At 42.4% G+C, this 25,090-nt stretch overlaps 1 protein-coding gene across 26 annotated transcripts in view; it reads right to left on the reverse strand.

The window, feature by feature from the left end:
* GIT2 (GIT ArfGAP 2) overlaps window positions 1-25,090 on the reverse strand; it is a 68,223-nt gene that overhangs the window by 31,072 nt on the left and 12,061 nt on the right. For 18 of the 26 annotated variants that reach the window (XM_074007763.1, XM_074007762.1, XM_074007759.1 and 15 more), the window contains 8 exons: window positions 24,687-24,773; window positions 24,453-24,583; window positions 21,707-21,801; window positions 8,109-8,154; window positions 6,194-6,245; window positions 2,361-2,433; window positions 2,026-2,123; window positions 613-724 (listed from right to left, as the gene is read on the reverse strand). In XM_074007763.1, coding sequence (XP_073863864.1) covers window positions 613-724; window positions 2,026-2,123; window positions 2,361-2,433; window positions 6,194-6,245; window positions 8,109-8,154; window positions 21,707-21,801; window positions 24,453-24,583; window positions 24,687-24,773 — 694 coding nt within the window. The remainder of the gene's footprint in view (window positions 1-612; window positions 725-2,025; window positions 2,124-2,360; window positions 2,434-6,193; window positions 6,246-8,108; window positions 8,155-21,706; window positions 21,802-24,452; window positions 24,584-24,686; window positions 24,774-25,090) is intronic. The other 8 variants (XM_074007761.1, XM_074007758.1, XM_015431511.3 and 5 more) reach the window with 1 other exon arrangement.

The following is a 25,090-nucleotide window of genomic DNA, read 5'->3' on the forward strand; positions in this document are numbered from 1 at the left end:
CTAATTTTTGTATTTTTAGTAGAGATGGGGTTTTACCATGTTGGCTGGTCTCGAACTCCTGACATCAGGTGATCCACCCGCCTTGGCCTCCCAAAGTGCTGGGATTACAGGCGTGAGTCACCATGCCCGGCCAAGAAGAGTTTATTTTCACATGTCCTTTAATAAGATCTAAGTCAGAGTTTTGGGTTAATTTCAGGATGCAATTTTACAGGGAAGGTAAGTGTCCCAAAACAAAACAGAAATCATATATAAGATAAATATGTGTAGCAGTTAATAACTCTGAAATATTGTTAATTCACCAGGGCTCAGACAGGTAAACTATCACAATATACTACCAATAAAACTTATACGAGTAGGGGCTGAGGGGAGGGAACCTAGAGGACAGGTCAATAGGTGCAGCAAACCACCATGGCACACGTATACCTACGTAACAAGCCTGCACATTCTGCACATGTATCCCAGAACTTAAAGTAAAAAAACAAACAAAAACCCAAAAACCTATAGAACTTTAAGCTGTCATGCTGATGACTGCTTTAATTAGCTTATAACTTTAACACTTGAGTCAAATTTAGAGGGCCAAAAATACAAATGTTTGGAGGTTTGAGCAGTTACCTTTTGAACCCGAGAGAGAACTGCCCTGCTGTCTCCTCTTGGCATCACTGAGAATGTCAATGACCAGTGTGGCAAACTCATGGGCGTTGAACCGAGCTAACTTCTGTCTGCCCTAAAGGTGGGAAAACAATTGGAAATATTTCCCAGTGTAAAAATATGTACATAAACAGTCACATAAAATTAGACAATTGACAGACTTCTGCAAAGACTTTCTTCTGGATGATCAAAGTACAGTTAATCCCAGCCATAATCAAACCAAGTTAATGCTTGTTTTCCATGTGAACAGTTTAAAACCATTTATATAACAGAACTTCATAATAAATGTTATGGCATTTCTCACATATGCATTGTTCTCACAATGCAGATCTATTTGGTAAGCAAAAATAAAATGGTTCTACTGAATGCTTTTCTTCTATTATTGTTTCAGTTTGGAAGTAGACTCAGTAATTAATTTTGAGGGGAATTTTAAAATTTTAAGTTAAGGCCAGGCTCACACCTGTAATCCCAGAACTTTGGGAGGCTGAGGCGGGAGGATCACTTGAGGTCAGGACTTTGTACAAAAATTAGCCAGGCATGGTGGTGGGTGCCTGTAATCCTAACTACTCGGGGAGGCTGAGGCAGGAGAATCGCTTGAGTCCGGGAGGTGGAGGTTGCAGTGAGCTGAGATGGTGCCACTGCACTCTAGCCTGGACGACAGAGCAAGACTCCGTCTCAAAAAAAAAAAAAAAAAATTTTTAAGTTAAACAAAGTCATAGATGTACCCTATCCTTATATATAGCTGCTAATCGTAAAGACTAAAACACCTTCCTAATTCACTCAACATTTCTCGTCTTGATAGATGTGTTGGCTGTTTTCAATGCTCTATTACATACAGCAGTGCTTTGATGAAAATCACTGTGCATAAATCTATTTTTATTTTATTAGAGCATATTCTCAAATGAGTAATTCCCATGTAAAAGGATGTACTTAATTCTGAGGCTTCCGAAACTGGTAAACAAATTGCTTTTCTAACATCTACAGCAATTTAAAGTTCTATCTGTTGCAAGAGAAAGCTCAGCTTACCACATCCTTACCAGTCTGGAGTATCCCTTATTATGTATTTTATTAATTTGACTGATAAAACTTGCACTAATGCTTTTAGGTTGCTTTCTTAGATTACTGACAAGGTTAAACACTTCTTCACATGTGTAAAACATTTATATTTCTTCTGTGAATTGTTTCATATTCTTTCCCAGTCATTTATTTATAGTCTATTGTTTTTCTTATCATTTTGGGGGTTGTGTGTGTGTGTATGTATAAAGGATATTAAATTTTAATCAATCGAAAAATTTAGAATACTTGTCCTGGGAAAATGAAATACCATGACATCAGTCATTCCCCAACTACTATTCCTTTCCAAACAGAGTCACTTGCCTGGTTTCGTGTTGATGAGTACTCAGGATTGACCGGAAGAAAGGGGACGACCGTTGTCTCAGTTACCAGGGCACTGTGGTTTTGCGTGGCAAGCCAGACTAGCCAGAGGAAAGAGCCAGAGACAAACCTTATCACACCTGTGTGTCACTGCTCCTGGGAGGCACAGCTCACGCATTACGAGGGGAAACACACTCTGAAGCCAACACACACAAAGGCAAATGTCGACACTCGCACCATCAGGACAGCAGAAATTGGGCTAGTAAAACACTGAGCCTGGCAGCTTTTCACTGCCCACTGATAACAGAAGCTTATTAGATAAAGCCACGTCAAGTCACCTGCATCCGTCTCTCGCCTGTCAACTTCGTCGTACACATCCATGGCAAGTTCTTCAAACAAATGATTACTTAGCTGAAAGTAAAAAATATCAGGAACACAAGGGACAACGATTAACACCAGGAGGACGAGAGGGAACTGCGACTTAGTCACCCTTTTATTGCCTATGTCTTATCCAATGCCAGTGCTTGGTACATACCCACTGTTAAACAGACGTAACATTTTCACAATCATACAGGGCCTCTAGAAATGTCTGCGAACCACAGCAATTTCACTACTTTATGACACAGACAGGGCTGATGCTATTAAGGAGCTAAGAGGCATCTAAAGTACATCATCTCAGAAGCAGTTTCCAGTTCTCTACTCTTCTTGTGATATCACCCTGTAAGCCTCCTTTTCTGCACTTAAAGAGTGTTTGTCAGTTCCCCAAAGTGTAAGCAATCCTATACCCTTGCAAAAATAGCCAGGCTCAGTGGTGCACACCTGTAATCTCAGCACTTTGCGAGACTGAGGCAGGTGGATTGCTTAAGCCCAGGAGTTCGAGACCAGTCTGGGTAACATGGTAAAACTCCACTTCTACAAAAAATACAAAAATTAGCTGGGTGTAGTGGTGCATGCTTATAGTGCCAGATACTCAGGAGGCTGAGGCAGGAGGATCACTTCAGCCCAGGAGGTCGAGGGTGCAGTGAGCCAAGATCGCACTACTGCACTCCAGGCTGGGTGACAGAGTAAGACCCTATCTCAAAAAAGAAAAAAGAAAAGCAAAAGACATGTTGTTTTGAGAGGATAAAATGTGCCCTTGCACAAAAACATGACCCAGACCTCGGCTGAGTTTCTTTGCTCTTTTTCTCAGTAGCAGTCCTACTGTTTCAGTCTCCAGAAGGAAGATTCCTAACAAAGCACAGCCTGACTCTTCAGCACACAACTGCCTCACGGCCTGCAGTGCCTCCCTGGGCACATGGAGGATAATTGAGTTCTTCCTGGCCCAGATGAGGTTAAGCCCCTGCTAGGGTGGCTCTGCATCTCTGCACTTTATGCCTCATGAAAACACCTTGACACGTGGTAGTTGTGACTCTTAAACTGTCTGACATCTGCTTTGGGAGGACAGATGCTGAATCTGTTATATTCCCTATTGGGTTCCTTACATCCACACATGGTAACTCACACTTTAAGAGGGGCCAGAAAAGAGACATTGGCTGGCCAGAAGGTATTGAATGCAGCAATTTAAAATGCTGGCTACAGGCTGGGTGTGGTGGCTCATGCCTATCATCCCAACACTTTGGGAGGCGGACGCAGGAAGATCACTTGAGCCTGGGAGTTCAAGGCTACAGTGGGCCATGATGGCACCACTGCACTCCAGCCTGGGTGACAGAGTGAGACCTTGTCTCGAAAAAAAGAGAAAAAACAAGTGCTGGTTACAGAGACCTCATAGGAACATGTTAAAATGGGTACAATATATTATTAAGTGAAAAAAGCAGGTTAGAAACATCTATAATTATGATTAAGTTCTAGTTTTTTAAAAAGATATGCATATAAGAACTGAAAGAAATGTACCAAAATACTGAGCCTGACTCCATTAAGAGTGTGGCAATGAGGATGGTCCCCCTTCTCTATTTTTCAAATCTTCCCAAATGTGGTCACACTATAATTAAAAACAAACCCCAAGAGCCTGTTGCTAGGTAAGATGAAGGATTGGGAGCTTGACCTTGCTTCATAAATGTCCAGTTTCTTCCTCCATGGGACTACAAGCTAATGTTATCACTAGCAACAATTACAATGGCCAACTTATAACACCTCTATGAAAGCAGGAACTACTATTGTCCCACTTTTCAGACAAGGAAACTGAGGCAGAGAAGATAGTAGCTTGCCTAAAGTCACAAAGCTAGTAAGTGACGGACCTGAGATCCAAGTTTATATCTTTGAAAATGCTAACATTTACTCCTTCGAGGAATACATTAGCCTTTGTTATATTTCTCTCAGCTTTTCATCAGGAGGGAAGGAAGGAAAAGAGAAAGGAAAGAAAGGATGAAGGGAGGAAGAGAGGGAGGACAGGAGGAAGATACCGGAGGATAAACACTGACCTGGCACTGATAACATGGTCACCTGTGAGAAGGAGACCACAGGGTGAGGGTCAACAAGTAACAGTGGCAGCCCACTCTGAGCAGTTCTGGTCGGCAGCCCCTGCAGGATCCTTATCTCCCTTTTCTATGACAGTACGCCAAGGCACAGGCAGGCTAGGAAGCTTGGCAGGGCTAAGATATGTACTGACTAGTCTGACCCAAACCCCAGCTCTTGAGAGCTACACTAGACTCTGTTCCAGGTCTTTACTTCATGCCTGTCACATGCTAGAGCTATTACAGGCATAATCTCAGCTTTCATGCAGCTTCCAGTGAAGCAAGTGTAGGATAGTCTAACAAAATGTGGGTTTTTATCTAGGTTTCAATTATTTATAATAAAATGTACTTACAGATTGTGAGTAATTAAAAGGAAATCACACAATATTTAGTGCTATCTGACTCCAAAGCTTATCATCCTGATCATCTTAGTCTATAACTTCCTTAAGGCAATAAAACACACAAACACACAAAACTGTAGATACAGAACACAGAGACACCAAACAAATTGCATAAAACACATTTATTTCATAATACAGTTAAATACTAGTAAGGATAAATTCATTTTATGTAATATTTAATACTGAGTATTATATGAAGTTTTAGTAAAGGGTCTTCTGTGAAAGTGGAAATGAGGAGAAAGTCATAAATTAGGGAAGCTGCAATGTCAGAGTTAGGCTTTGGGAAAGCCACTACCTACACTGGTCAGATTTCAGGTCCTTGAATGATCAGAGGGATGGAAGCTGGGAAAGGCAAACACTGCAGGTAGAGGAGGATTCCTGGAAGAGGACTTGAGTGCGCAGCTCATGGCCTCAGAGCATGTTAATCCACAAAGACACACAGACAGACACATACACACACACACACACACACACACGGAACCAGATGGGAAGTGGGGCAATCTCTGAAAGGTGAGAGTTGAATGATGCCCTTACGGGTTACAGAAAGAAGTTAAGAATCTTGGTTCTGATCCAAAGAGCAATGGGAACAGCTGAGGAGTATACTTTGGTGGTTAAAGTAGCGAGAAGTACCCTGGTGAGGCTTCATGTGAAGGGACTAGACAAAGAGAAGTCAATCCCAGAGAAACAGATTTCTCTTGAGGCCTTGGGCCCTTAGGCCTTTCCTAAGGCTGAGGTGGGCAGTCTGGAAGAAAGATACAGGCTAAAGGGAGGCTGTGGTGCAGACCCGGCAAACTCTGAGCACACACGTGGGCCAAGACCACCAGCTTTTAACAGTGGAAATTTAAAAAGCGCTGATGAATGGCATGGGATGGTAAAGAGGGTTACAGTATGGCTGGATCCAAATGGCAGCGAGTGAATCTATGGGACTCGCTACCATTTCAGCATCAGCATTTACCATGTTCTAGAACCCTATGTGGCTAAGTCACCCCAGGAATGCGTGCCCTACTTACTCATGACGCTGAGAGAAACTAGGGAACTCTCCTGAGGAGAACAACTGCCTAATGCCAAAGGTGCCATCTGCACTTTTTACATGACAGAGAAAAACGAGATTATCTGAAGCAGAACCAATGAATTGAATATACTGAACTTAATAGTCCTTGTGGTCATCACTGCTGTATACTCAATTGTCTGGTTCTAATTTAACAAATAAAAGTATGAAATAAAGTCATCAGACGCAATAGGTAACCTGCATTGAGAGTAGGTATAAGCAGAGTGCACCGATTCTCATACTAGAGAAAACCAGTACAGAGGTATACTCACAGACTGAAGTTTCTTCTTAGCAGCTTTTGCCAATTCAGACAAATCCAGGCTGCTAAGAAAACATACAAAGCTAATAAGCAAATAAATAAAGCCAGATTTGTGAACTCTGTAAAGTTTAAGACACCCAAGAGATAAAAATATTAATTATAGTTCATGGACCATGTTAGAACCAAGCATTCTACAGACCGATAGCCAGTGAGGAGCTCTAAACAGAACAAGTCGGTGAAAGTAACTCCTTCTGAAATACCACAATCATATAAGTGTTAAAGAGAAAAAAAAAATTGTCCACCAACTAAACGACAAAAGCTATTGCCAGGTTACCTTCCAGGCCCTTATGTGAGTAGTCACAATTTTTGAAGCATTAAAAAAAAAGCATGATATAAGAAAATATGCCAAGCTCGATGGCTCACGCCTGTAATCCCAGCACTTTGGGAGGCAAAGGTGGGAGGATCACAAGGTCAGGGGTTTTTTTTTTTTTTTGAGATGGAGTCTCACTCTGTCACCCAGGCTGGAGTGCAATGGTGCAATCTCGGCTCACTGCAACCTCTGCCACGCGAGTTCAAGCAATTCTCCTGCCTCAGCCTCCAGAGTAACTGGGATTATAGGCACACACCACTGTGCCTGGCTAGTTTTTGTATTTTTAGTAGAGACAGGGTTTCACCATCTTGGCCAGGCTGGTCTCGAACTCCTAACCTCGTGATCCACCCGCTTCGGCCTCCCAAAGTGCTGGGATTACAGGTGTGAGCCACCGTGCTCGGCGAGGTCAGGGGTTTGAGACCAGTCTGGCCAACATGGTGAAACCCCATCTCTACTAAAAATACAAAAATTAGCTGGGTGTGGTGGCACGCACTCGTAGTCCCAGCTACTCAGGAGGCGGAGGCAGGAGAATTGCTTGAACCTGGGAGGCAGAGGTTGCAGTAAGCCTAGACTGCACCACTGCACTCCAGTCTGGGCGACAGAGCAAGACTCCATCTCAAAAAAAAAAAGAAAAGAAAAGAAAAGAAAATACGAGGCTAGATGTAGTGGCTCGTACCTGTACGAGCACTTTGGGAGGCCAGGGCAGGTGGACTGCTTGAGTCCCAGAGTTTGAGACCAGCCTGGGTAACATAGCAAGACCCTGTCTCTACCAAAGCAAAAAAACAAAAAGGGAAGATGTAAAGGATCGGGATGGCAAGATTGTATCGGGAATAGCATTTAGTCATTTATAAACTCTTGACAGGTTCTGTGCAAAGGTAATTTGCAAAACAAGGGTTTAAGGTTCATTCCTGTAGCAATGAACTCATCTGCAATTATAGATCAGGTGTCAGCAAAATTATGGCCTTTTTGTTCAATTGACCTAGGAATAGTTTTTACGTTTTAAAATGATTGAGGGGCAAAAAGAAAAAACAATCTTTCATAACGTGAAAACTATTTGAAATTCAAATTTCAGTGTCCAGAAATAAAATTTCACTGGAATAGACATACCCATTCATTTATACAGTGTCCACAGATGCTTTCATCTACAACAGTAGAGTTAAGCTATTGTGAAAGGGGCCATATTGCCCACAAAACCTAAAATATTTATTATTTGGCCCTTGAGAAGAAAAGTTTGCCAACCCCTGTCATAGATAATGTAATCTCTATAACACAGACGTATTCTATAAATAAATAAATAAATAATACTGTCACAACTGGCTAAAACAGTGACAATATCACTGATTCCAATTTTCCTATTAGTAAAACTGCTACTTGTGCTCTTTGAAACTTAAGTTTTATATGGTGGTTTACTTACAGCCGTCTTATTTCCAAATGGTATAGCCATAAAAGAGAAAAATGTATGGGCTTTGTTAAACACAAAATATAATATACTTAAACATAACACAACCAAGGAAATATTAGTGATAGACAAAACTAACTGGTATTTCAATGGCCTTACCTGTCTGCCATTTGAGGTATTATAAAGTGCTGTCCATTTTTGTGATCTGAAACAGAAACCAAGTCAAAGTTTTGTTCATAGAAATGTTGATAAGATCTGTAAAGGAACACCACCATTATTTCCTCAAACTAAGTTTTGCAATCAGTATTTGTGCATAATTACGAGTCATGTTGCTAGACTGGCTAAAAATTCCTGAAGACTCAGCCATAGCAAGGCTTATAGCTTTGTTTTTTTTCTGGTACAAAGGTCCAGGCATCATTTAGCAGAAACCTATGCTCACCTCAATCCTTACGATTAGTTTGCCCTCAGTGTAACTGATGATCTTTGGCCATGGAAAGTGTGCTGAGGGAGCTGAATCAGCTCACAGCAGGCTTCCATCAGCCCACCGTGTGGGACAGTGGATGAGCTCTGGGCCTTGCTCAAATGAATCTATTAGTATAAAACAGTCAGGGCTGGGGCAGGTGGCCTTTGCAGATCCAGACAGGGACTCCATCTGCAAGGAAGCTTACTGACTCAGTCCTAGTCTAGCTTTTGGAGGACCCTGATCCATGTACCAATGAATAACGCCACTATCAGCATTCCTATGTAGGTTTTCCTTTAACATAAGTCTATCTTTTTTCTGGGTAAAGACCCAGGAGTAGAAATGCTGGGTTGTATGGTAAATGTATGTTTAACTTGGTAAGAAACTGCCAGACTTTTTCCCTTGAGTAGCACTATCACTTTGTTTTCCAAACAGCAATGTGTGAGAGTTATAGTTGCTTTCTGTCTTTCCCAGCATCTGTACTTTCAATTTTTGTTTTGTTTTCAAAAGTTTAATCATTCTAATAGGTATGCTGTGGCACCTCATCGTGCTAATGACTAACCATGCAGCGCTTGTCTTCATGTGATTTTTTTTTTTTTTGAGACAGAGTCTCGCTGTGTCGCCCAGGCTGGAATGCAGTGGCCGGATCTTCATGTGATTTTTTTTTTTTTGCCATCCCATATCTTGTCTTTGTCCAGTTTTTATTGGGTTATTTTCTTACTGTTGTTTTAATTTTAATTAATTAATTAATTTGAGACGGAGTTTCACTCGTTGCCCAGGCTGGAGTGCAATGGCGTGATCTCGGCTCACTGCAACCTCTGCCTCCCGGGTTCAAGCGATTCTTCTGCCTCAGCTTCCTGAGTAGCTGGGATTACAGGCATGCGCCACCACACCTGGCTAATTTTGTGTTTATTTTAGTAGAGACTGGGTTTCTCCATGTTGGTCAGGCTGGTCTCGAACTCCTGACCTCAGGTGATCTGCCTGCCTCAGCCTCCCAAAGTGCTGGGATTACAAGCGTGAGCCACCGTGCCTGGCCTATTTATTTATTTTGAGTCAGGGTCTCATTCTGCTCCCCATGGCTGGAGTGCAGTGGCGTGGATCTCGGCTCACTGGCAACCTCCACCTCCTGGGTTCGAGCGATTCTCATGTCTCAGCCACCTGAATAGCTAGGACTACAGTTGTGCACCACTACACCTGGCTAATTTTTTTATATTTTTAGTAGAAACAGGGTTTTGCCACGTTGCCTAGGCTAGTCTCAAACTCCTGGGCTCAAGTAAATATTACTCCTGGGCTCAATTTAAATATTCTTTAAATAGGCCGGGCGCGGTGGCTCAAGCCTGTAATCCCAGCACTTTGGGAGGCCGAGACGGGCGGATCACGAGGTCAGGAGATCGAGACCATCCTGGCTAACATGGTGAAACCCCGTCTCTACTAAAAAATACAAAAAACTAGCCGGGCGAAGTGGCGGGCGCCTGTAGTCCCAGCTACTTGGGAGGCTGAGGCAGGAGAATGGCGTGAACCCGGGAGGCGGAGCTTGCAGTGAGCTGAGATCCGGCCACTGCACTCCAGCCTGGGCGACAGAGCATGACTCCGTCTCAAAAAAAAAAAAAAAAAAAAAAAAATCTTTAAATATTCTGAATATGAGTCATTTGCTGGATATGTGATTTCTAAATACCTGTATTTTCTTGCAGTCTATTGCCAGTCTTTTCACTTTCTTAACTGTAGTTTTCTCAGAACAAACATTTTCCTTTTTTCCTTTTCTTTTGAGATGGAGTTTCGCTCTTGTTGCCCAGGCTAGAGTGCAGTGGTGCAATATCGGCTCATCGCAACCTCTGCCTCCCAGGTTCAAGCGATTCTCCTGCCTCAGCCTCCCAAGTAGCTGGGATTATAGGCATGCGCCACCACGCCTGGCTAACTTTTTGTATTTAGTAGAGATGCGGTTTCACCATGTTGGTCAGGCTGGTCTTCAAGTCCTGACCTCTGGTGATCCACCCGCCTTGGCCTCCCAAAGTGTTGGGATTACAGGCGTGAGCCACTGCACCTGGCCAGAAATTTTCAATTTTGATGAAGTATAATTTATCAATATTTTCTTTTATGGATTGAGTTTTTGGTGTTATATTTAAGAATTTTTTTTCCCCCTTGCAGAGGCAACGTCTTGCTCTTGTCGCCCAGGCTGGAGTACAGTGGCATAGTCATAGCTCACTGCAGCCTCGACTTCCTGGGCTCAAGCGATCCTCCTACCTCGGCCTCCCGAAGTATTAGGATTATAGACGTGAGCCACCATACTCAGTTGATAGCTAAAAGCTTTAATCCAAGATCACAAAGATTTTCTCTTATGTTTTCTTTTTTTTTCTTTTTTTTCTTTGAGACGTGGTCTCACTCTGTTGCCCAGGCTGGAGTGCAGTGGTATGATCTCGGCTCACTATAACCTCCACTTCCTGGATTCAAGTGATTCTCCTGCCTTGGCCTCCTGAGTAGCTGGGACTACAGGCGTGCACCACCACGCCCAGCTAATGTTTGTATTTTTAGTAGAGACGGAGTTTCACTATGTTGGCCAGGCTAGTCTTGAATACCTGACCTCAGGTGATCCACCCGCCTTGACCTCCCAGAGTGCTGGGATTACAGGCATGAGCCACCGTGCCCGGACCTCTTACGTTTTCTTCTAGAAGTTTTTCAGTGTTAGGTTTTACATTTAGATCTATGATCCTTTCCAGTTTTGGGGTAAGGTGTGAGGTTTAGGTTGAAGTTCACTTTCCTGCACATGGATGTCCGGTTGTCCCAATGCATTAAAAAAGACTATCCTGGGGCGGGTGCAGTGGCTCATGCCTGTAATCACAGCACTTTGGGAGGCCAACACAAGCGGATCACGAGGTCAGGCAATCAAGACCATCCTGACTAACACGGTGAAACTGTCTCTACTAAAATTACAAAAAATTACCTGGGTGTCGTAGCGTGAGCCTGTAGTCCCAGCTACTTGGGAGGCTGAGGCAGAAGAATCACTTGAACCCAGGAGGCCGAGGTTGCAGTGAGCCAAGATCCCACCACTGCACTCCAGCCTGGGTGACAGAGCAAGACTCTGTCTCAAAATAAAAGAAACAAAACAAAACAAATAAACTATCCTTCCTCCACCACTGAACTGATTACCTTTGCACTTTTGACAAAAATCAGTTGAACATATTTGTGTGGGTCTATTTCCGGATTCTCTATACTGTTTCAAAGGCCTATATGTCTATCTCTTCGTCAGTATCACAGTCTTGAGAACTGTAGAGCTTCATAGCAATTCCAAAAAATTGAGTGGTGTACTTCCTCCCACATTATTCTTCTGCAAAATTGTCTGGGCTATTCTAGTTCCTTCGCCTTTCCATTTGAATTTTTAAATTATTATTATTATTATTGGAGATGGAGTCTCACTCTGTCACCCAGGCTGGAGTGCAGTGGCACAATCATGGCTTACTGCAGCCTCAATCTCCTGGGTTCAGGTGATCTTCCCACCTCAGCCTCCCGAGTAGGTGAGACCACAGGCATGCACCACCACACATGGCTAATTTATTATTTGTAGAGATGAAGTCTCGCCATGCTGCCCAGACTAATCTTAAACTCCTGGGCTCATGTGGTCCTCCTGTCTTGGCCTCCCAAAGTGTTGGGATTACAGGCGTAAGCCACTATACCGGGCCTCCATTTGAATTTTAGAATCAGCATGTCTATGTCTATAAAAAATCCTCAATTGAAGTAAATTTATACATTAATTAACTTGTGGAGAATGGACATGTTACTGAGTCTTTATATCCATAAGCACAGTACATCTCTCCACTTACTCAGGTCTCCATTGATTTATCAGCAGTTTTTGGCATATAGATACTATGTGTATTGTGCATTTTATTAGATTTATATCTAAGTATTTAATTTGGACCTTTTTTATTTTTTTGAGACAGAGTCTCGCTCTTTCACTCAGGCTGGAGTGTAGTGGCGAGATCTCAGGCACACTGCAACTTCACCTCACAGGTTCAAGCGATTCTCCTGACTCAGCCTCCCGAATAGCTGGGACTACAGGTGCCTGCCACCATGCCCAGCTAATTTTTGTATTTTTAGTAGAGACAGGGCTTCCCCATGTTAACCAGGCTGGTATTGAACTCCTGACCTCAGGTGACCCACCCGCTTCGGCCTCCCAAAGTGCTGGGATTATAGGTGTGAGCCACCGTGCCCGGCCAATTTGGAGTTTTTATTACTGGTATTGTTTTTCTAGATTCAGTTTCCAATTGTTCACTGCTAGTCTAAAGAAATATGATGGATTTTTGGCAGGGCGCCAAAGAGCCTGCTTGCTTTTGGCACAGCAAGACTCTGTCTCAAAAAAAGAAAAAAGAAAAAAAAGATGGATTTTTGACTGTTGACCTTGTATTCCTGCAATCTTGCTTAACTCAAGGTTCTGGAAACCTTTTTGTAGGTTCCTTGTGATTTTCTACATAGAAATAATCTCATTTGAATGGGGACAGTTTGATTTCTTCCTTTTCAATCTGTATGCCTTTTATTTATTTTTCTTTCCTCTTGGCACTGGTTAGGATTTCCAGTGTGATGTAGAAGAGAAATGGTAAGAGTGGACACCCTAGTCTTTCTCCCAATCTGAGAACAAACACAGTCTTTCATCATTAAACAGATACTGTTTATCAGATCAAGGAAGTCTCATCTATTCCTAGTTTGCTAAGAGTTTTTTAAAACACGAATGGGGCCGGGCGCGGTGGCTCAAGCCTGTAATCCCAGCACTTTGGGAGGCCGAGACGGGCGGATCACGAGGTCAGGAGATCGAGACCATCCTGGCTAACATGGTGAAACCCCGTCTCTACTAAAAAATACAAAAAAAAAAACTAGCCGGGCGAGGTGGCGGGCGCCTGTAGTCCCAGCTACTCGGGAGGCTGAGGCAGGAGAATGGCGTAAACCCGGGAGGCGGAGCTTGCAGTGAGCTGAGATCCGGCCACTGCACTCCAGCCTGGGAGACAGAGCGAAACTCCGCCTCAAAAAAAAAAAAAAAAACACGAATGGATGTTGAAGTTTGTTGAATGCTTCTTCTCCATCAACTGATATGATTATAGTTTTTCTTTTTTACTCTTAACATGATAGATAATTACATAAAGTGATTTTTTTTTTTTTTTTTGAGACACAGTCTCACTCTGTTGCCCAGGCTGGAGTGCAATGGTGCAATCTCAGCTCACTGCAACCTCTGCTTGCTAGGTTCTAAGCGATTCTCCTGCCTCAGCCTCCTGAGTAGCTACATGCATGCACCACCACGCCCAGTTAATTTTGTATTTTTAGTAGAGATGGGGTTTCACCATGTTGGCCAGGCTAGTCTCAAACTCCCGACCTCAGGTGATCCACCCACCTCGGCCTCTCAAAGTGTCAGAATTACAGGCATGAGCCACCGTGCCTGGCCCGATTTTCAAATATTAAATCAGTCTTGCCTATCTGGAAATCCTACTTGGTTATGCTGCATTTTTCTTTTTCTTTTTTTTTTTTTTTTTTTTGAGACAGGGTCTCACTCTGTCACCCAGGCTAGAGTACAGTGGTGTGAACAAGGCTCACTGCAGCCTTGACCTGAGCTCAAGCAATCCTCTCACCTCAGCCTCCAGAGTAACTGAGACTACAGGCATGTGCCATCATGCCAGGCTAATTTTTTTGTTGTTGCAGTTTTGTAGATGGGGTCTTGCTATGTTGCCCAGGCTGGTCGCAAACTCTTGGCCTCAAGCAATCCTCCCACTTCGGCCTTTCAAAGTGTTGTGATTACCACTGTGAGTCACTATGCCTGGTCTTTATTATTATTATTATTATTTGAGATGGAGTCTCACTCTGTCACCCAGGCTGGAGTGTAGTGGCACGATCTCAGCTCACTGCAAACTCTACCTCCTGGGTTCAAGCAATTCTCCTGCCTCAGCCTCCCAAATAGCTGGGATTACAGGTACCCACCACTATGCCCAGCTAATTTTTATAGTTTTAGTAGAGATGGAGTTTCACCATGTCGGCCAGGTTGGTCTCAAACTCCTGACCTCAGGTGATCCACCTGCCTCAGTCTCCCAAAATGCTGGGATTACAGGCATGAGCCATCACGCCCGGTCTGGTTTGTATTTTTTTAAAATTATCCTTCAATGTCTGTGGGGTTTATAGTGACAACTCCATCTGTATTCTCTCCTTTTTGTCAGTATTGCCAGACATTTATGTTTACTAATCTTTCTGAAAAACCAATTTTTGGTTTCATTGATTTTTCTCTACTGTTTCCTTCTTTCAGTTTCATTGATTTCTGCTCTTTACTATTTGCTGCCTTCTGTTTGGTTCAGGTTTATTTTGCTTTTTTTTTTTTTAAAGTTTCTTAGGGGAGGAGCTTAGATGAATAATTTGAGGTCAGGTGCAGTGGCTCATGCCTGTAATCCAGCACTTTGGGAGGCTGAGGCAGGCAGATCATTCGAGGTGGGGAGTTACAGACCAGCCTGGCCAACATAATGAAACTCCATCTCTACTAAAAACACAAAAATTTGCCAGGCATAGTGCTGCATGCCTGTAATCCCAGCTCCTCAGGAGGCTGAGGCAGGAGAATCACTTGAACCCGGGAGGGGGAGGTTGCAGTGAGCCAAGATGGCACCACTGCACTCCAGTCTTGACAGAGCAAGACACCATCTCAAAAAATAGTAAGAATAATTTGAGACCTTTCTTATTTTCTAAGGTAAGAATTTAATACTATAAACTTCCTCTAAGCATTGCTTTGGCTGCATCCCAGAAATTCTGATATGCTGCATTTTCATTTTCATTCAGTTGAAAATATTATTTCCCTTGAGACTTCCTCTTAGACCTATGGATTAGTTAGAAGTGTGTTGTTCAGGGCTGGGCACGGTGGCTCACACCTGTAATCTCAGCACTGTGGGAGGCTGAGGTGGGTGGATCACCTGAGGTCAGGAGTTCGAGACCAGCCTGGTCAACATGGTGAAACCCTATCTCTACTAAAAATACAAAAATTAGCTGGGTGTGGTGGCACACGCCTGTAATCCCAGCTACTAGGGAGGCTTAGACAGGAGAATCGCTTGAACCCAGGAGGCAGAGGTTGCAGTGAGCCGAGATCGCACCACTGCGCTCCAGCCTGGGCAACAGCGTGAGGCTCTATTTCGGGGGGGGGGAAGAAAAAAGAAGCACGTTGTTCAACTTCCAAGCACTTGGGTATTCTTCAGTTTTATTTGTATTACCTATTTGTAGCTTAATACTATTATGGTCTGAAAATATACTTTATAGAATTTTAATTCTTTTAGATTCGCTAAGGTTTGTCTTACGACCCAGGATATGGTCCATCTGGGTGAATGTTCAATATGTACTTGAAAAGAATGTGTACTCTAATGTTGTCGGGTAGAAGAGTCCATAAACATCAACTAGATCTAGTTGGGTTTTGGTCTGGTTTAGTTCTATATCCTTACTGATTTCCTATCTACTAGTTCTATTACTAAAAGATGACTGTAGAGTCTCCAACAATAATTGTAGATTTGACCTTCTCTCCTTTTAGTGTTATCGAAGTTTGCTTCATGTATTTTGAAGGTCTGTTGCTGGATGTGTACACATTTAAAACTGTTATGCCTTCTTGATGAATTGACTCATTTATCATAACATTATGTACCTCTCTATCCCTGCTAATATTCCTTCCTCTGAAGTCTACTTTGTCTGGTATTAATATAGCCACTTTCTTTTCCTGGGCCTTTGCATGGTACATCTTTTTATACTTTTGGCTTTTAACTTATTACCTATATTGTTATATTTAAAGTGGGTTTCTTATAGACAGTATATATTAGACCTTATAGTTTTTTGTTTGTTCCTTGAGGCAGGGTCTTGCCCTGTTGCCCAGGCTGGAGAGCAGTGGCATGATCAGCGCTCACTGCAGCCCTGATTTCCTGAGCTCAAGTGATCCTCCCACCTCAGCCTCTCTTGAGTAGCTGAGACTACAGGCATGCACCACCATGCCTGGCTGCTTTGTATAAAATTTTTTGTAGTGAAGGGATCTTGCTCTGTTGCTCAGGCTGGTCTTAAACTCCTATGCTCAAATGATTAGGAGAATTGCTTCAGGCTCCCTAAATTGTTGGGATTACAGGTGTGAGCCACTGCTCCCAGCCCCTTTTGTTTTTTAATCCATTCTGACAATCTCTGCTTTTTATCGATGTTTTTGGGTCATTAACATTTAATGTAATTATTGATATGTATGGATTTAAGTCTGTGATGTTACTATTTATTTTCTGTTTGGTCCTTAGTTTTTTGTTCTCCCCCATCCTCTCTTTTGAATATTTTGAATCAAAATATCTTTTGATGATTTATGTTTAATACTCCATTTTCATTTACCTCTAGCGTTTTTGATCACATATCTTTGTAGTCTTTTTTTTTTTTTTTTTTTTTTTGAGATGGGAGTCTCGCTCTGTCACCCAGGCTGGAGTGCAGTGGCATGATCTCGGCTCACTGCAACCTCCGCCTCCCAGGTTCGAGCAATTCTCCTGCCTCAGCCTCCCAAGTAGCTGGGACTACAGGTGCACACCACCACGCCCAGCTAATTTTTGTATTTTTAGTAGAGACAGGGTTTCACCACGTTGGCCAGGATGGTCTTGATCTCTTGACCTCATGATCTGCCCACCTCAGCCTCCCAAAGTGCTAGGATTACAGGCGTGAGCCACCATGCCAGGCCTGTAGTCTTCTTTTAGTGGTTGTGGTAGAAATTACTCTCTCTCTCTATATATACACACACACATACATACATACACACACACACACACACACACACGTACATACACCTAACTTTTCAGTCTACTTAGAAATCCTATTTTACATTTCCAGAAGGCAGAAATCTTACCATTCTATTTCTTTTACCCTACTCCCTTTTATGTTATAGTTGTCAAATGTATTACACTGATACATGCTGAAAACTCCACTAGACAATTTTTTTGTTTTGTTTTTTGAGACAGAGTCTCCCTGTCACCAGGTGGGAGTGTAGTGGCACGATCTTGGCTCACTATAACCTTTCCCTCCTAGGTTCAAGTGATTCTCCTGCCTCAGCCTCCTGAGTAGCTGGATTTACAGGCACATGCCACCATGCCTGGCTCATTTTTGTATTTTTACTAGAGACAGGGTTTCACCATGTTGGTCAGGCTGGTCTCAAACTCCTGACCTCAGGTGATCCGCCTGCCTCGGCCTACCAAAGTGCTGGGATTACAGGCTTGAACTACTGAGACTGGCTGACAATGTTATAGCTTTAAGATATGTATGACAATTTCAACTTTTTGTTTGTTTCTTGAGACAGGGTCTTACTCTGCCAGATCTTTAACATTTCTGTTGTTTTTCTTTAATTCCTAAAGTTCCAAGATTCCCTCTGGCATCATTTCCCTTCCACTCAAAGAACTTTCTCTAGCATTTCTGTTAAAGTAAATAATAATTCTCTTATTTTTTTTTTCCCTGTTAGAATATCCTTATTTTGCCTTCATTCCAAAGGTTATTTTCATTGGATATGGAATTCTGGGTTGACAGCTTTTCTTTTAGCACTTTAAAAGTATTGTTTCTACCATCACAAAGATGATGAGAAAAAAATAATAATAATAATAAAAAAGGATCAGTGTCTCACGCCTGTAATCCTATCACATTGGGAGGCTAAGGTGGGCGGATTTTGAGCTCAGGAATTCAAGACTAGGCTAGGCAACATAGTGAAACCCCATCTCTACAAAAAATACAAAAATTATCTGGGCACAGTGGCGCACACCTGTAGTCTGAGCTACTGTGGACGCTGAGGTGGGAAGATCACTTGAGCTCAAGAGGTTGAGGTTTCAGTGAGTTGAGATCACACCACTGCACTGTAGCCTAGGGGATGGAGTGAGATCCTGTCTCAAAATAACAATAATTTAAAAAGTATTATTCTGGCCGGGCGCGGTGGCTCATGCCTGCAGTTCCAGCCCTTTGGGAGGCTGAGGTGGGCGGATCATGAGGTCAGGAGTTCGAGACCAATCTGGCCAACATGATGAAACCCCATTCTCTACTAAATATGCAAAAATTAGTCAGCCGTGGTGGCGGGCACTTGTAATCCCAGCTACTCAGGAGGCTGAGGCAGGAGAATTGCTTGAACCTGGGAGACAGAGGTTGCAGTGAGCCGAGATTGCACCACTGCCCTCCAGCCTGGGCGACAGAGAGAGACTCCATCTCAAACAAACAAACAAACAAAACCAAAGTATTGTTTCATTTCCTTCTCATCTCCATAGTTTCTGATAAGAAATCCATAATCATTCAAATCATTGTTTTTCTATATATGTTATGTATTACTTTCTCCTGGCTGCTTTCAAGATGTTTTCTTCAACTTTAGTTTTCAGCAGTTTGATTCTGATGTGTCTCAAGTGTGGATTTGAGTTTATCTTCTCTGGAATTTTCTAAGTTTCTTGAATCTGTAAGTTTACGTCTTTCACCAAATTTAGATTTTTTTTTTTTTTTTTAAGATAGAGTCTCACTCTGTTGCCCAGGCTGGAGTGCAGTGGTACCATCTGGACTCTGGACTCAATGCAACCTCTACCTTCCAGGTTCAAGTGATTCTTGTGCCTCAGCCACCCGAGTAGCTGGGATTATAGGTGCACACCAACATGCCTGGCTAATTTCTGTATTTTTAGTAGAGATGGGGTTTTGTCATGCTGGCCAGGCTGGTCTCGAACTCCCAACCTCAAATGATCCGCCCACCTCGGCCTCCCAAAGTGCTGGGATTACAGGTGTGAGCCACTGAACCTGCCCTAAAATTAGAGGACTTTTTTTGCCAATATTTCTTCAAATACTTTTTCTGCACACACCACTCTTTCTCATCTCTTATTGGGAATCCAATGACATAAATGTCAGACATTCTAGTATTTTCCCACAGGTCCCTGAGACTGTTCAGTTTTTTCTTCCTACTCTTTTTTCCTCTCTGTTGCTTAAACCAGATAATTTCTAGTGATCTGTTTTCAATTCACTGACTTTCTTTGTCATCTTTAGTCTTCTATTAAGCCCATCCAGTGAGTTTTAAATTTTTAGTGTTTGTATTTTTCAGTTCTAATATTCCTATTTGGTTCTCTTCTGTATCTTCTATTTCTCTGATGAGACTTTCTATATTCCTGTTTGTTTCAGGAATGTTTGCTCTTACTTCTTATAGCATGGTCTTACTAGCTGCTTTAAAATCTTTGATAACTCCAACATTTGTGTCATCTTGGGGTTGGCATCTATTGACTGCCTTCCCTTGCAAGTACATGAGAATTACTTATATGTCAAGTCATTATGGATGGTATCCTGGACACTGTGAATGTTATGAGACTCTGGGTCTTCTTTAAACTTTATGCAAAAATGTTAATATTTTTGTCTTAGCAGGCAACTGACCAGGTGAGGTTCTGCCTTCTGGGCAGATGGTGAGAGAATAGAGAGAAAAAGAAAAGCAATCAGGATCCCCCCTCATCCTCTTGCTCAGAGATTTAGGAACCTGTACTGCCACTGCTGCTGCTGCTATTGCAGCCATAGGCTTGCCTAGGGTCTGGATGGGAGAGATCAGAAAAAGGGAAGAGGAGGAGGAAAAACCTCCAGGGGAATCCCTTTCCTCTCTGTCCTGTAGGAGTCCCATTTCCTGCTCTTTAACCAGAAAAAGGCTTTTTTGTTTTTTGAGATGGAGTCTCATTCTGTTGCCCAGGGTGGAATGCAGTGGCGCAATCTTGGCTCACTGCAACCTCTGCCTCCCGGGTTCAAGCAATTCTCCTGCCTCAGCCTTCCAAGTAGCTGGGATTACAGGCGCCTGCCACCACATCCAGCTAATTTTTTTGTGTTTTTAGTAGAGAAGGGTTTCACCATGTTGGCCAGCATGGTCTTGATCTCCTGACCTCGTGATCCGACCACCTCAGCCTCCCAAAGTGCTAGGATTACAGGTGTGAGCCACTGCACCTGGCAGAAAAAGGCTTTTTTGCACTCATTATGTACTTCCAGGTTTCAGGCTGTTATTGAAGTCCTATCAGAAGTAAGACAAAGAGGACACTCACCACCAGCTGATGGCACTTTGAGTTCCCTAATTCACCAACTAGGATTTATTTTTCAGAGTCTTTAGCTAGCTACTCCAAGCATTTGGTCCACATCTATTAGTTCTATTCTGCAGGAGACACGGTGGGGTGTGCTTACTCCATCTCACCCAGAACTGAAACTTCACCAGAGGCTCTTAACTCTATTGTACAACCAGGATGGAGAACCACTGCATACATATATGTGAAGGTTGTACATCAGGGATTGGCCAATATTTTCTCTAAAGGGCCAAATAGTAAATATTTTAGGCTTTGTGGCCTGTTGCAATGACTTAACCTATTCAGCTCTGCTGTTGTTATGTGCAAGCAGCCATACATAAGGTATAAATAATTGGGCATAGCTCTCTTGCAATAAAACTTGATTCATTTATTTTTCAGATGGGGGTCTTGCTTTGTCACTGCACCCAGGCTGGAGTGCAGTGGCACAAACATAGATCACTGCCACCTTCAATTCCTGGGCTCAAGTCCCAGCCTCCCAAGTAGCTGGGACTACAGGCGTGCACCACCATGCCTGGCTAATTTTTAAAAAAACTTTTTTGTGGAGACAGGGTCTCACCCCTCTTGCCCAGGCTGGTCTCGAATTCCTGGGCTCAAGCAATCCTCCTGCCTCGGCCTCCCAAAGTGCTAGGATTACAGGCATGACCCATTGCACCCGGCAAAAGCTTGCTTGCTTTATTTATTTATTTATTTATTTAGACAAGTCTTACTCTGTCACCCAGGCTGAAGTGCAGTGGCGCAATACAAAACTTCATTTAATAAAACAAGTAGCTGGCTAGATTTGGGCTACAGACCATAGTTTGCTGACCCCCTGTTCCATATCCCAAATAGCCAACTTGGCTTTGACAAAGTTTATTTCTGGACTTTTTTTCCATTCCTTAGGAAGAATTTTTCAAATAACTACAAAGGTTATTGCTTTACTCCTGCATTTACTCCCACCAAGTTCAAGAACTGTGGTAACCATTCAATTTTGCTTTGTTTATTCAATCTGATTCTTGAAATAAGTTATTTCTCTAGAGCTGAAGTTTTAAAAATGAAAAATCTAAGATTTGTCCAACTTTATATCTTTTATATGTAACTGACAATTCTGTAGTTATCCTTTCAAATTAGAACCCATATTTACAGCTTTCTCAGGGACATGTTAAAGTAGAGGAGGTCATAAAAAAATAGTGTCCCGACTTGTTTTTCTAGAACCTTCCTGACTGGAGATGTGAAGCGGTCATTCTCCGTCCACTCACCTGGTTTCCTGCCACAGAGATAGAAGGCTAGTCTGTCCGTCAGCTCATACTGTATTTCCACAAGGCGCTCTGCCAGCTCATGGTGCCCTCCTTGCCTACCAAGAGAAAACAAAGTACCATTTATATTACTCACTATTCACTGGCTTTAAAATGGAGAAGTACAAAGAGAGACACCTGAGCAGTTTATCACACAAGGCTTTTTAGAATAATCAGCCTTGTCGTGGGAGGTAGATTTCTGAAGTCTACTTTGCATCCCACTTTTATAAACTGTTTTCACCATCTGAACTATCCCCTTTCCTTTATTAAGGCACAAAATAGAATACTTAATAAGAAATTCAAAGATTTATGAGAGGGAAGGATAAAGAATGACTTAATTTAATGAAGTAAAAAAATGAAATTAATCAATGGTTTAGGGTAGAGGTTCTCAAAAATTAACTAGCACATTTCTAGGAATATACCATGTGCAGGCCCCACCCTTGGAAATTCTGAATCAGTGGGGACAGGATGGGACCAGGGCCCAGTATGTTGAAGAAAGTCCTTCCCCTAGGTGATGCCGATGCAGCCAGTCTGACTCTGGATGACAGTCTAGTAACCACTTCAAAGACTTCAAATCAGTGACAGACAGGCCAACCTAATGCACAGCTCATGCCTGTAGCTACTTCTGTCTCCTTATCTTCAATTTGCATAACAGAAAATATTAAATTTACCTTTCAACATTCATGAAATATTTAAGCTGCTTAGAATCCTTTTGGTAACAAGGATTCAAACAAATTATATTGAGATTATTATATGCAAGGTACAAGTGTGAAAATCCCATGGTAAATGATAATAAGTATTATTTACCCAGGGCCCTCTTCCAAGATCAAGTGTATTTTGTGGTTTTTGTCCTTAAAAGTAATGGCAAAAACCGCAATTATTTTTGCACCAACCTGATAGTTTCAGTCAGCTTCTCTCCCGACCATTCAAGGCACTCACAACACCCTCCGACCTACCACACAGCTTTGATCTGTGAGAGTCACATCTTATTCTTTCATTTTTTAGTATCTTTGAAATCAGGAAATATTCTATAATTGATGATACACCATAATTGGCTGAGCTCTTTTCTTTTTTAGCGCTGTGTGAAATAATGAAGCACCGTGCAATACTGTACTCCTGCTGTTATTCCCAGACCCACTCTGTTCTTTCCAGCCAGGTCTCCTGCTGTGCTGAACACGCTTTGTCCCTCCCTGCCTCCTGATCTTGACTCCTGCCTTTCCTCTTACCTGGAATGCTTTAGCTCCTCCTTCATACATTCAAATCCAACCCATTCTTCAAGACCAACTGAAGAAATTTCTTAAATGATTTGGACCAAAATGAAGAAACCCTATATATGCTTTTTAAGACCAATTATCTATTTTAGCAATGAATCACACATGGTCTTGCCTCCTTGAACTCTTTCAGGCATTCATGAATCATCTTTTCCAAGAGAGTAAATTCTGGGAAGGCAGAGTTTTGTTATTTGCCCATTTTATCCTCTGTGGAGCAGAGCATTGTGCTTCACAGTTAATAAAGGTACTTTGGAAAAAGAAGGAAAGATGATTGATCTTTGGCCATTTAATTGATATCCAATTTAATTGAATATTTAAATGATATTCAAGACTAACCTATAATTTTTCAAGGACGGTATTAATAAAGAAAAATTTAAAGCATTTTACAGTGAGCACTTTTTTTTTTTTTTTTTTTTGAGACAGTCTCGCCCTGTTACCCAGGCTGGAGTACAGTGGCGTGATCTTGGCTCATGGCAACCTCTGCCTCCCAGGTTCAAGTGATTCTCCTGCCTCAGCCTCCCAGGTAGCGGGATTACAGGCGCCTGCCACCATGACCAGCCAATTTTTTTTTTTTTTTTTTTTTTTGTATTTTTAGTAGAGACAGAGTTTCACCATGTTGGTCAGGCTGGTCTCGAACTTCTGGCCTCAAGTAACCTGTCTGCCTTGTACCATCAAAGTGCTGGGATTACAGGTGTGAGCCACCGCGCCCAGCCTAGAGTGAGCACTTAGATGTCTACTACCCAAACCTTACAATTAACATTTTACTATACTTGTTTAATCACATATCTATGTATAGATTTGCTTTTAAGTTCAAGCAATAACTAAGAGTATTAAAAAATAGAAGAGTGTGGCTGGGCGCGGTGGCTTACGCCTGTAATCCCAGCACTTTGGGAGGCTGAGACGGGTGGATCACGAGGTCAGGAGATGGAGACCATCCTGGCTAACATGGTGAAACTGTCTCTACTAAAAATACAAAAAAATTAGCCAGGCGTGGTGGTGGGCGCCTGTAGTCCTAGCTACTCGGGAGGCTGAGGCAGGAGAATGGCGTGAACCCAGGAGGTGGAGCTTGCAGTGAGCCGAGATGGCCCCACTGCACTCCAGCCTGGGTGACAGAGCGAGACTCCGTCGCAAAAAAAACAAAAGAGTGCATTCTGTAATTCTTCATACTTGATTTGGAATCTGACTATAGCTCAAATACCACTGTGTTATAAAGGATCAAGTAAAAGACTGGAAGTTTAGCACACTGGTTCATGATTCTAGCCTTCCTCAACTTTGCCAGGCTGAGCTTATATGCATTTGAAATGTCTTCATCTGTAAAATAAAGTAACATAAATCTTTAAAGGGGTTAAATGTTAACATATACAACTTAGCTACTTAACAAGGAATCATACCCAACAAAAAAATTCCAGATAGAAGTTGCAAGAATCTAGGTCTCTTACCTTGCATAATCAACGGGAGTTTTCCCACTAGAATCCTGTGTGCCTGGGTCTGCTCCATATACTGCTAATAATTCAGCCTGTAAAATCTGCCCTGCTTTGGAGGCAACATGGAGTGGGGTGTTTCCTTTTTCCTAAGAATCATTAATAAAAAGTAGACAAAAGAGCACATTAAATAAAGCTACATGAACACAACTCACTTAGTTTCAATACCTGAAGCAATTGATGTTTTCTTACAGGATGAAAGAAGTTGGCTTGTGCTCCTAAAGACAACAGTCTCAAACAGGTTTCAAGATTCCCTGTTCTCACGCTTGAATGGAGTTGCTGAAAAACACAGAAACAAGAAAGGAATCGTGGTTAGAGGTGTAAAGAATGATGTCCTAGAGCAGTAGATAGACCATTTTAATATATGTTACATCATTAACACATAATCTTTATTTGTCTCGGTAAAGTGCATGGACCAGTCTCTCCTTTGCCAGTCACAACCGTCCCTGGGCTGTAAGATGGGGTCAGGCCACTTTACTGATAAGGAAACTAGGGCTGTGAAGGCTGATTTGCCCAAATGCATGACTTGTCTAAGAAGTGGCACAACCAGAACCTGAGTGAGAGGTAGGACTGTGTGAAAACGTGACTGCGTGGTT

The sequence above is a fragment of the Macaca fascicularis genome, chromosome 11 (genome assembly GCF_037993035.2).
Source record: "Macaca fascicularis isolate 582-1 chromosome 11, T2T-MFA8v1.1".
Classification (NCBI taxonomy): domain Eukaryota; kingdom Metazoa; phylum Chordata; class Mammalia; order Primates; family Cercopithecidae; genus Macaca; species Macaca fascicularis.